Here is a 12,827-nt window from a genome sequence, read left to right as displayed (position 1 = left end):
GGGGGAGGGAAACCTCACCGGACTTGAGCCTTTAGCTGAAATGAGCCTGAAGAATTTATGCCAGCATTCGGGAGCTTTTGCTTGAGTTGGGGAATCAAGCCCATAGCCTTTTGCCCTTTTTGTGCTCCTCAAGCTTTCTCCCCTGCCCCACCAGACTGTCGCAAGAAGTGGACCGCCCCAGAGGTCAGTGCAGAATACCCACGCTTACCTCTGAATGGGGGCTGTAACATGGGTGCCAAACGTCTTGCCATGTTTGCCAGATTCATTTAAGATTGCTGCAACAATGATGCCAACCCTTGCAAATGATTTTTTGGGGGGTTGGGGGTTTTTTTTGCATCTCATCACAACACAAGTATCATTTTGACCTTGGCGGTTTTTATTTTTGGAAGGAATAACAGAGAAGCAAACAGTCCAAAATGAATTTTCCAAGCAAAGCAACACTGAATATACATACACACACACACACAAACATTTTCTCGCTGATTTTAGTGGCATGCTTGAGAAAAACAATATTATTTCATTTATATTCCACCTTTTTACCCAAGGCGATCATGGAGTCATACATCATTCTCCTCTTTCCTCATTTAATCCCCACAACCACTCTGTGAGGTAGGTTACACTGAGAAACCCAAATTCACCCAGCGAGCTTCGTGGCTGAGTGTGGAATTTGAACCCTAGATCTTAAGTCTGACACTTTCCACTACATCATACTTGCTTCAGTTTAAAATGTAGTTTTAAAATATCATTTAAAACCTGTCCTGGTAGACATTGTAGTTGAGATTTGGTGCCTTCTGAGCTTTTAACTTTAAGGTCACTGGGGTGTGTGTGGGATCAATAAATAAACCCAGCTTTTGAGAGAAGCTGATACCTAACTGCTGTATCTTGGTAATTCCATTCAGGAGAACATTATCTGCAGTGCCCTGTCCCAAGGTGGCTGCAATGTGGGGTTTTCCCCCCCCCTGCACATAAATATTGTGGGTTTATGGGTCTCCAAAACTAGGTGGAGAATAAATGGCTACAGTCTGAGCCACTCTTCCAGCAGAAGAGATTGTGTGTAGAAGCCACTGGCTCTGAGGGGAGGCGCAAAAACCGAGCGGATTGCTTTGAGCTGGCTGTGAAAAATAGTTCCAGTTGTGTATTACTTGTTTATTCCGACTGCGTAGCAAATTAACTTTCCCCCCTTTTCTCTTCATGCTCTGCCAATTTAATTTTTCCTTCTTCCTGGACAATAAATTTCTTGCCTTGCCCTCTCTCCTCCTTCCCAGTGCTACTTGAACATTTGCTAGGATATACACCCTATTTTTGTTGGCTGTTGTGCTACTCGAACGTAGTGAGGCAGAAGGGGGGGGGGGATATTTATTAGTCCCATGTCCTCTACGAAAGTGCACAGAGTCCCACAGAATCCTTCACTCGGCAACATGGAAAAATAAATTTGAAATAGAGCCCCTAAGATGGATTGTTAATGCAAATCCCTTTAGCGGCAAGTGTGTGTGGTTTAATTGCCTAATGCTTTGAACCACTTTGGGTTCTGGACAGCATGAATGACCCTAGAAATAAGGTGCAGTAGAACTTCCTCTTTGCCTCCTCTCCCTGCAAGTCCCCCTAAATATGTTCTGGGTTTCCCCCCAACCCTCTGGAGCATATTTTGGAGGCGGGAGAGGAGAGGGAGGGAAAGTTCCATTCAACAGCCAGAAGAGTGGAATTATTTGGTTGGATACCACCCAATATTTTTTAAACTGACACGTCCTTCATATTTAGTAAACACACGCACCTTAACTTTCAGGCACTCCCCCCACAGCTCGCTGTCCCCTGTCCCATTTTGAGTTGTAGGATCAGGACAGAGAAGGGAGCTGGTCACATTGGGATCAATAATTCCCCAGAAGCCGACATGTTGCTTTTGTCCATAAGTGCTTGCTATCTCTTAAGCAGATGTTTCAGGTTGCCTTACAGAAAGACTTCACCACTTGGTCCTCATTGAAAGAAATGGCCCTTACTCAACGCACTGCATTTAACCACTGTGTTTGCCCAGAAAGCAAAAAGAGATGAAATCCCATACTGCCGCCTTAAGCTGCATCTAAATTATTTGGGAGCATATAATTGCATAAACTGAGTAATTGGGGGGGGGGAGTTTAATACCGAAAGCCGCTATTCTTGAAGAAGGAAGTGTGAACATGCAAAAACACAGGGGGGGGGGAGGGTTTGTGAAGGACGTGGGGGCTGGGGGCAAACTGAAATAAAATGTGATAATTGTGTGTGGGTCTGGTTGCACTTGAAAAGGCAGTGTTTGCCCCTTTTGTCTTCTCTTTCTGTAATGGATTGGTACCCTGAAGATTGGCTGCGATAATACCGAGCTGTTCTGGTGTTTTTTAAGAGACATCCTTCCCACAGGATGTGATTCAGGATACTCTGACAAACAATTTGAAAATCCTCATTTGGATTTTTGTAGAACAACATTGTGGCAAAACAATCTGGCACCATCTCATTAACCTTCTGCTAACAGAAACATTTCCGACTGGCTTTGTTTGTGTGTGCTGCTAACATCCCTTTCTGTCTGCTAACAATTAACACACTGACCATGTCCTTCTAATGAGCAGCCTCTCCTGTTTCTTCCACAATCCCTTGGCTTTCTGTCCTGACTTCCTTCCTGCATTGTGTTTTGCTTTCACAATAACCTCCTTTTCCATGGCCTGGACCAAGACGTGGTGGTGCCTGCAGAATCCATATGGCATCTTTGTCCCAATTCCCCCACCCCCACATTCCCGCCACAAAATAATGGACACGGAGCACGATTTGCTTGCAAATTCTCCTGTGCAAACCTTGCTGAAATGAATAGGAGCTCTTTTCAACAAGGACACACACAAAAGCCCTAGAGCAACTTCCATTCATATCCGTGAGGCTCCGTAGGGTCAGGTCTGCCACTTCCCCACCCTTAATAGCACCCAAAACTTGCTTGGGGTGCCTGCCTCGATTGTCTTGCGGCAAGGCCTCTCCCATCTCTTTTGGGCACAGAAAGCAGCCCCTGGCGTCTCTGCTCCCTGGCGGTTTTTTCTCAGCACTCAAGCCTCATCGTTGAAACTTTCCTCTTGCACCCCCTAAGTAATCTTTAAGTGTTGCACTTGCTTTTGTTTCTCGTTTCCTTTCCTGTCTCCGTGGCGCCATTGTCTTGCCAGAAAAGAATGTTGTGGTGAAATAGAAGACACTTTAGAGAGGACCTCAAGTGAAAAACGGTGATGATTCTTGGTGTGCTTTCTCTAAACTCTTGTTGTTTCTCTCCTTGAAGCCTTTGTAGATTCTCAGGTCAAGTGTTCCCTTGGAATTGCGTCCCTTCCTCCCTGCCCCTCCTTCCGTTGCCTTCCAGAATAAAGGGATTTACTAAAACCAGCTCAGTTCTTGCTCTTTGACCAGATCCTGCTTCTTTATACTAACTGTCCCTGTTTCTTCATCCCCCCCTCCGCCTCCCCCCCCCCCCGCCCAACCTGCGAAGCCTGATGTGACTGATGAGGTTAAGGAAGCCTCTGAGGCTGATGTAGATGTAGATCAGGAGGAGGAGGAGGAGGAGGAGGAAGCAGATGTTGAATTCACTCTCCCCTCTGACATTGAAGATGATTACGAGCCTGAGCTGCTGTTAATGCCAACCAACCAGCCCGTTAACCAGCCCATTCTGGCCGCTGCTCAGTCTCTGCACCGGGAAGCCACCAAGTGGTCTAGTAAGGTACTTCCTCCATTTCCCCCTGGCGACTGACCCGCGTTGCATCCAGCCATTTTGGAACGTTGACACATTTGCATTCACTCTTGATCCTTGCCGGGTCCCATTTTCGTTTTCTTTCTTTCTTTTCCTTTTCTGAATTGGAATGAAATTCGAGTTTGTCTGCACTTCATTGTTGAGGATTGAGAGTGGCTTCACATGTTTCTGACAGGCCTGCTGGCGATGATGGCCGGGCTTAAAAAGCTTCATTTTGGCTCACAACTTCCTTCGTTTTACTCTCCTTCTTAATCAAGGCTTCCTTTCCCTGTTGTTGCTCTCTGCCTTACCTGTCTCTTCACGGCAGTGGTTCTTTTTCGGAAGGGAAAACAAACAAACCAAACAAACATACGTACAAACCAGCCGACTACCTGTGAAGCCATGGTTGACAGTCTCTCAGTGACTTCCAGATTGTGAGGGAGTCGTCGTTGTCATTCCCAAAGTCATTTAACACGCATCATTGTGCTTTTCTGCCTCTTATCAATGGCTTCCACTAAAACGTTGGACAGACCAGGAATGGCTTGGTATGGCGGCGTTGCCCAGGAGTTGGACCTGCTGATGTGCACTTGGCTGTAATGTAAAAAGGCTGGCCCATGGTGAGAGGACTTTGGTCAACAAGCTATGCTGAATGTGTTGGTTGCTAAGTTCAGACTTCGTTGGGTTTTCTAAAAAAATACGCAACCCATGATGTTGATGGAGATCCTCGGTCCGTGGCTCGGAGTGATCTTAGTCCTGAGCTTGCTGGCACTAATCGCAAACAAATGTTTTGGGAGCTGTCGGGTCACTTTTTCGCTTTTGGGACTAGCATGCTGCAAGGAGTTAAGTGTGTGGCTGTGCAGTTACTAAAATTTAGGTATGTATGTGTGGAAACCCCCTTTTTTTAAAAAATCGAATCTTTCTTTCATTGTCTTTTCAGTCAGTAATGGTGCCTGTGTGCAAAATTCACATGGTGTTTTTCCATGTGTAGGTTAATGTGGGGCACAATTTAGCACACTTTTTCTCCTTTGCAAATCTCCTTGAAATGAATGGAGAAGCCTCCCATTCATTTTAAGTGAGATGTGCATGAGAACATGTTGCTGCATTGTGCTTCATGGGTTAGATCTCTCTCTCCCTTAAATGGTACCCGGGACCCGCCCTTGCCACCACTTGCCTCATGGAGCAAAGGCCTCTCTCATTTTACACTCTGCTTTGCCTTCTACTCTTCAGAAACCAGCCGAGAAGACGCATGGCCTTCATTGCTCAAGGGGGCTGGCAGTCCACCCTTAAACCGTTACTCATCACAGCAGCAAGCACATATTTAGCATCCTGGCTCATTGCTCCTGCGACGGTGATACGCAATTTGTGTGGTGGAACATGCATGTTTGCACATGCATTTTTCATTTGCACAAGTACACACACACAGTATTTTCAGTGCACTGGTTAAAAACAAATGTGTGGAGAGACTCCTGAACAAGGATATGGCTCTTCAGACTTTTGCAACTCAGCAGCCTTTTGTAATGTGTACAACATGCTGTTTTTTTGCACTGCATAATGGAAATACGTCCGTAAGGACCACAAGTTCCCTTCTGCAGCTATCCTCACAGTGTATGCCTTTTGTTCTTGCCGTTGTTACAAACACTTTTCTCCCGGTAGTCCTAATGCCTAACAGCCACTTTCCTGCATGCAAAAGATTACAGTCCAGGCACTTTTTCCTATTTTCTCACTGCTGTTGGTCAGTATGTCATGTTAACTAAGCACTCTTCGCAAAAACACTGCACAGATTTATTTATTTTTAAATGAATTAATTACATTGATCTTGAATACTTAATACAGAGAAATGTTATTTCAAACACCAGTTATTTATATTTTCCCTCAAAAAATAAAGAACTCCCTCTCAAAACAGTGGCTGTTAAAAAGTTGTATTACAAGTTGAACTGAATGGTTGCGGTTCAACCTTAAGTTTGCAAGCTCTTCCACATCCGCTCTGGTGTGGCCATGAGTAGGCAGGAGTGAAGAAACTTTTGATACTACTTTTGATTAACTGTAGCTTGTCAATTTCATTCACCCCCAACAAACTACAGTCATACCTTGGTTTTCGAACAGCTTAGTTCTCGAACGTTTTGGCTCCTGAACGCCGCAAACCCAGAAGTGACTGTTCTGGTTTGTGAACTATTTTTGGAAGCCAAACGTCCGATGGGGCTTCTTGTTGGCTGCAGCCAATCTGAAGCCGCGCTTTGGTTTCTGAACTGTTGGAAGTCGAACAGACTTCTGGAATGGATTCTGTTCAACTTCCAAGGTAAGACTGCATTGCTAAGCCAGCTGCATAACCTATAGTTTAGCGTGATGTCCAAGTGCAGCCCAATGCCTTTCTTCTCCACTGAAGAAAGATGAGATTGTCCTAAGTGGAGGAAAGGTGGCAATTCTTACAGCGAGGCTGTCAACTTGATGAATTAAGTGGTAGTTGGTTTTCACGACAGGAGAGTTTGCCAGTTGAGAAATAATAGCTTCATATGTTTGCAAATGACTAAGTCCTGAAGATTTTTCTCTTTTGAGGTTTCAGATGATGCGCACACACCTTGCCGCAGGCATCATCTTAGAAGCGCCGCTTCCTTTTACGTGGAATAACTGGTGGTTTATTAAAAATAATTTACAATTTAAAAAAAAAACAATTGCTACCATCTAAGCATGCCTTTTTACATATACAGCTGATCAAAAGGATTAACTGATGCTCTGACTTCTCCCTCAGCTGTGTCCCCCTCAGAAAAGTTAGTTGTCATCTGTGACTGTAGAGTGCCAAATTGGGATGCGCCATGTCCATTTGTATGTTGATATTAAGAATATTCACCTTCATAACACTGGATGCTTTAAACTTAAGGCAATCTTCTTGCACCCTTATTAAAAGGATAGATGTTTAACTGGTAAAACTGTCTGAACTTAGCCGCTTTCACTTCAGCAACAAACTAACACTGTGTGTCCACAACGTATTTTTATTTTTTTACGGGCCAAAGCTTGTTTTTCACTTTTTGGGGGAGAGAAAGTATTTCGCAACTGGCCTTTGGGGCAAAGCTCTTTTCCAGTGCTCTTTGTGGAGCGGCCTCTGCACCGCACAGGACGTCTCTTCCTTGCCCTTCCAGAGCGAGGGCTTGCTTACAGGACGGGGGTGACGGCGCGGGCCGATGTCTGGCTCCCAAGCTTTCATGGCTGCCCTTGCTCTTTTCCAGGGCAACGACATCATCGCCGCCGCCAAGCGGATGGCCCTCCTCATGGCCGAGATGTCGCGCTTGGTCAGAGGCGGCAGTGGGAACAAGCGTGCTCTCATCCAGTGTGCCAAGGATATCGCGAAAGCTTCCGACGAAGTGACCAGGCTGGCCAAGGAGGTCGCGAAGCAGTGCACTGACAAGCGCATCAGGACAAACCTTTTGCAGGTGGGTCACCAGCCACTGCCTGAAGAAGGCAGGGAAGCAGTGAGAGCTGGCGTTGGTAACAGAGATGGCATGCGGTCAGTGGACTAAGGGGACTAGGCTAGTGGCAGGGACATGGATGGCACTGTGGTCTAAACCACTGAGCCTCTTGGGCTTGCTGATCAGAACGTTGGCAGTTCGAATCCGCACAACGGGGTGAGCCCCCGTTTCTCTGTCCCAGCTCCTGCCAACCTAGCAGTTTGAAAGCATGCCAGTGCAAGTAGATAAATAGGTACCACTGTGGCGGGAAGGTAAACGGCGTTTCCGTGCACTCTGGCTTCTGTCACGGTGTTCTCTTGCACCAGAAGCGGTTTAGTCATGCTGGCCACATGACCCAGAAAGCTGTCTGTGGACAAACACCAGCTCCCTCGGCCTGAAAGCGAGATGAGCGCCCCAACCCTGTAGTTGCCTTTGACTGGGCTTAACCGTCCAGGTGTCCTTTACCTTTCCCCCCCTTACTAGGCTAGTCTCCTAAATGTTTCCCTGACGTCTCCTTCCCAAAGCCCAGGACGCTTCTGCCCAGTTCAGGGAGGAAGGTGTGATACTCACCTGCACATCATTGCGACGTCACACATGCAGTGTCCCGGTCGTCCTCGCAGGCTGTTGCCTCTGGCCCTAACTGTACCCCTATTCCACCGCACGCCACTGAGAGATGGGTTTGTTTTGGAGCATGGGGGCTGCTTGAGAACCCAGTGGGCTGACTTGCTCAAATTCGCCCTCCTTCTTCTTCTGGACCTGTGGCCTACTTGTAAGATTGCCAGGTCAAGATGCAGCAGTGACGGTAGAGGCCACAGATGGCAGAACTATCCAGCCCAAGGTCTTTCATCCCAGCAACAGCTTTGTTTTAGCCTGCTTGTTTCTCGACTGGTCTCAACAGCACTCCTATCTTGTCCTGCACGACAATGTAATCCTGGCCAGACAAGTTTAGGGTCTCACAGACATCGGACTGCAGACTATCTAATTCCCTGAGCAGCTGCGCTTTCTGTGGCCCTGTACCACCTCAGCCTGAGGCTTTGCTGCCACGAGCACAGGACAGTGCAGCTGAATGCAAAGGGGCCTGCAAGGAACAGCCCCTTGTGCAGAGAGCCTTGCAGAGCAGGGTGGGCAGGTGCCAGCCTTCAAATAGATAGCTGGTTCTCTGAATCTCTAGGACTTGTGGCAAAGAAAGCAATGATATTCTACAGCCTTTTAAATGTGTTTGTGGGAGTGGGTGGGGGGAGCTATTGTTTTGTTGTTTTTAACTAGTTATTTGTGTTTTTATCTTGCATTTTTATCTTGTGAACCACCCTGATATAAGGGTAATATATCAATAATAATAATAATAATGATGATGATGATGATGGAAAGTGACCCCAAACCTGCCCACAAGTCCTTGAGGAAATAAGACAACTTAGATGATACCTTAGTTCCCTACCACTGAATCAGCTTGCCGTGTTTCTCGAGAAAAACATGGATGGCTTGAAGAGGAGTGGAAATTACCAAGGAAAGGAATGTTTGTGCTTGCCACATGAGAACAGTGGTATAATTTTATATAGACAGTTTCTCAGCCGTGCAATTCTGTTTCCATGCAGGTCTGCGAGCGAATCCCAACCATCAGCACGCAACTCAAAATCCTCTCCACTGTCAAAGCCACCATGTTGGGCCGCACTAACATCAGCGACGAGGAGTCTGAGCAGGTAATTCTCACGCCTGCCACAAGGGGGTGCGTGTGTTGCAAGCTTGGAATTGTCCACTGCCTAGGCAAGCAGGCTTTGCACAACTGGTGAAACAATCTCTGCTGCCAGCAGGGCCTCCCTCGCTATCCTTTTGCTCTTGTAAGTTTTCTTGCTAGAGTAACTGAAAGGTGTGGCTAAAGGTATGCTTATTTCTGCGTGTGTGACACTTTGTAGATTCAAAACAAGTATGACGAACTGACCCTCGTTAGAAAACTAGGATGTGCTTTTTTGTCAGGTACGCTCAGTGGCAAACTGTCCCTTGTTTTTGCTGTGTTCATGTCCTGCAACAAAATATAATTTATGATCCTAAGGTAGACCTGAGTTTCTTGCTTAATAAAATTTCCCACAGCCTGTTTAAATAGTTATTAACTAGCACCCTCTGGTGGATATAAATGAATGGTTCTTTGGTTTGCCTGAATGCTGCCGTAAGCCACCAGATTTTATCAATATCCAACGCAGATGTTGTTTTGCTGTTGGGGACAATTATCCCAAACCTTCCCAGTGACTGTCAGGTTTTGCTTTCCATTAGAAAAATGTGGCCACTAGCTTTGGTGGTTTTAAAAGGGGGTTAGACAAATGCCCGAAGGACTGAGCCTCACGGCTGCTAGCTGTGTTAAGATAAAGGGACTCCACTTTCATAGGCAATGTATCTCTAAATTGCTGGGGTGGGATCCAGACTGTCAACGGAGATTGGGACTGTTTCTTCACGCCTCACCTATGGGCCTCTCTGCCTGGGTGCTGGAAGTTGGAGAAGATGGACCTTTCCCAGATCCCCCAGGGCTCTTCTTACAGATGCATGTTGTTCTTTTTTTAGAGTAAGGCAGGTGAATGGGCATCTATCTCTCGTGGATGCTTTTGCTGAGATTGCTGCATTGCAGCGGGTTGGACTGGATGACCCTCGTGGTCCCTTCCAGCTCTACAATTCTATGAAATACTTTTGCAAAGCTAGCTGCAGAGGGGTTAGAGCAGAAGCTGAATGTACATCCCATGAACTTGTCTCTCAGCACTCTTTTTACTCTGTCGGATGTAAATGTCCCAATCACTGCCAGCACAGTCGGAGCTCACTATGCGCAGCTAAGAGCTGTATTGGCACATATAGGGCAAAACAGTTGGAACCTACAGCTGGCATTTTCCAGAATAGTCTATGGCAAGGTATTTGATGTGGTCTCTCCCCACCCCCCGATGTTGCTGCACTCCAGCTCCTGCTAGGGAGCACAGGGAGGCTGAGTGGAAAATTCCACTAAAATAAAAACATCTCTGTCAGATGTTTGTACGCTTGGTGTCATTTGGACTGTGTGTGGTGCTTTAGAATCATGATTTTCAGGTTGGACATTGGATTGATACTGTTGAAGCACACAGCTTGTCTTCAGATGCTCCCCCCTCCCTTGATGAAAAGCCAGGTTTTAAATATTAGCATGAAGTTCTTGAGACCTTGTTAGATGCCCACACACTGGAATGGGCTTGCTGCCAGTTCAGCCTCTTTTGTTGATGTTCTTTATACTAAAAATGAGCCATGCCTCTCAGGTTGTCATCTGAAAATGCCTGTGTGGTTTTTATGTTGTTGTTTTTATAGTGCTTTCAAACAACTCTCTCTTCTGCAGGCCACGGAGATGTTGGTTCACAACGCCCAGAACCTTATGCAATCTGTCAAGGAAACAGTTCGGGAAGCTGAGGCCGCCTCCATTAAAATAAGAACAGATGCTGGATTCACTCTACGCTGGGTCAGGAAAACTCCTTGGTACCAGTAGAGCGCTGCCTTTCCCCTGAGCATTTTTTTTAATAGAAAACCCCTTTGTTGGAGCAAAGAGAATTCTGTAAACAGCCAAAAGGTGCTTGAGCGATTAAAACTAGCCCCCTCCCCTGGAACTCCCTCTCTTAAGGGCTTTCATAAGTGTGCTGAGCTACCTTTGGTATCTAACCTCACCACAATTAGCTTTCACAACGACAAGCTTTTCTCTCTTTGCTTTTGAGGGTTTTTTATATCTCCCGTTTTCATGAACTCTGTAACCTCAGTTCCCCCTCCCTGTTCTGCAGCATATATTCCAGTGGTTTTCTAGGAGAGGCAGTATATGCAGATTTCACTTTAGCATGGATGAAAACTCTGGGAAGCTGGTTTTGCTTAGCTGTTTATTGTGAGGGACAATCAGAAGACAGAACAGTCCAGCACTTCCGTTTTCTGCTCCCTTTCCTCTAACTTTTTTAGAACCAGTGTGTTACTGAGTTTGTTTCATTTCTTTCAAAAGTTTTCCCTTGCTGCAAGGGAAGAGGTGCTGTGTTCAAAAGCTGCTGCTGCTCGTCGTTCTGCCCAATAGTGATCTCAAAGCCATCAAAATCTGGGAGTAGCTGCCATTAGTCAGTTCAACACCTTATTGGTGATGAAACTGACCACTAATAACCATTTGGAGCATTTAATTGAGAAGGAGCAGGGAGAGATTATGCAGCATCCCTTACTCTTTGGTCAGGAACAAAACAGCTGGGAGAGTTTTAAATTATATTTCAGCCTGTTCCCACTGGCACGAGGCTATGTCTTGCTTGTCCTCCCTGTCCTTTTTTTAAAATTGTACCCACAGGACAAAAATGTGTGTTTATATCAGGTTTCGTTTTGATTATCCTGCTTGCTTTAGCAGCGGAACAGTTCTTTCTCTGTTCTAGCCAATCACCATTGGGATGTGTTGGAGAAGGTACAAAAGCGGAACGTCTCCTATGAGGTAACACAAATAATGATCACTTTGGGCTTTTACATAGTGAAACACTCCTCAAGTCCAGTGCTCATCAGTTGAATCGGCTGGCAAATGGAATGTTCTCTTTCAACCATGGTAGGGAATCTGGGATGCTTAGTGCTGAAGTAGTATGACTTTATTTTTGTGCTGATCTACACACCGTTGTCTTCTGCAGTTGCATAGAGCAGATAATTTAGGGCCCCATGCATCAGAGATACCTCTCGCAGAAGCGCCACTGACACTAATGAAAGAGCACCTCTTGTCTTTTGCAGGGCAATGTTCCTGCGCAAATCACTAGTCCTACTTCTGAATTGCTTGTGTATTTGCAAATAAATTATGTACTGATGCTGCAGTGCCCCTATGCTGTCACGCAACAGAAGTTCATGCTCAGGAGACCTATAGAAGCGCTAAGAGGCGGCACTTGTTTACCTGCTAAAAGTTTCTTTAAACTTAACTTCTGTGCCCCCTCGTTCTGGTGCAATTTAAAAGGGAATTTTTTAAAAAAAACCAGAAATGACCTTTTAATGACTTCTTTACAACTGCCTAGAGCAAGGGAATTTGCTTGCCCACATTTTCCTGAATACTTAGTGACTGTGCGGTACTCAAAATTGTCAGATAGGTTTCTGGCAATAAGTAGCCACAACCAGAAGATGAAAGGGAACATTACAGCCTTAGTCTGGATGCCTTGTTGCCTTTGCTTGGTTTGCATGAACTCAGCAGTAAGAGGAGACTCTGAATGTCTTTTACCAACATATAGTCCAGCCTTTTCATCACGAGCTTTTAAAATCATCACCATTTAATAGCTTGACTTTGTATTAATGCAATATTACTAATGCCTTTAATTACATGACGGTTTATACCAAAGACTGCTTTTTGTTAAGGAATGTTTGAAGGAAAGCTCTGACTCATATTTGCCTTGGATATTTCTTCAGAATGTTTTACTAAGTTCTAAAGTCTTTTATAGAAGTTAATATCCTCCACACTTTATGCAATTTATGCTTTCCTGAACACTTGTTCATCAGACCTAAGATGAAGCAAACTTGAATGTCAGTTAGGAGCATTTTGCCACTAAATACCTTTGTTTATAAACCAGAATTTTGTTGTATATGCTAATATTTTCAACCTTCTTTGTTCTGTTCAAACAAAATAAAATGCATTTGTATAAAAAGTCCACTTAGGTCAGTATTTTCAGGTTTGAAGGGGAAACGAC

The 12,827-nt window shown here is 45.3% G+C and overlaps 1 protein-coding gene across 4 annotated transcripts in view; it reads left to right on the top strand.

Moving 5' to 3' along the window:
- The window catches only part of VCL (vinculin), an 84,030-nt gene extending 71,245 nt beyond the window's left edge, over nucleotides 1-12,785 (top strand). For 2 of the 4 annotated variants that reach the window (XM_083615543.1, XM_083615542.1), the window contains exons 19-22: nucleotides 3,485-3,712; nucleotides 6,943-7,146; nucleotides 8,754-8,858; nucleotides 10,499-12,785. In XM_083615543.1, the coding sequence (XP_083471669.1) occupies nucleotides 3,485-3,712; nucleotides 6,943-7,146; nucleotides 8,754-8,858; nucleotides 10,499-10,645 (684 nt within the window). In that variant the 3' untranslated portion in view covers nucleotides 10,646-12,785. The remainder of the gene's footprint in view (nucleotides 1-3,484; nucleotides 3,713-6,942; nucleotides 7,147-8,753; nucleotides 8,859-10,498) is intronic. The other 2 variants (XM_083615545.1, XM_083615544.1) reach the window with 1 other exon arrangement.
- The last annotated feature ends 42 nt before the right edge of the window (nucleotides 12,786-12,827 follow it).

This window comes from Podarcis filfolensis (assembly GCF_964270895.1).
Source record: "Podarcis filfolensis genome assembly, chromosome: 5".
Classification (NCBI taxonomy): Eukaryota; Metazoa; Chordata; class Lepidosauria; order Squamata; family Lacertidae; genus Podarcis; species Podarcis filfolensis.
The sequence above is the reverse complement of the archived record's forward strand: the minus strand, read 5'-3'. Positions and strand labels throughout refer to the sequence as shown.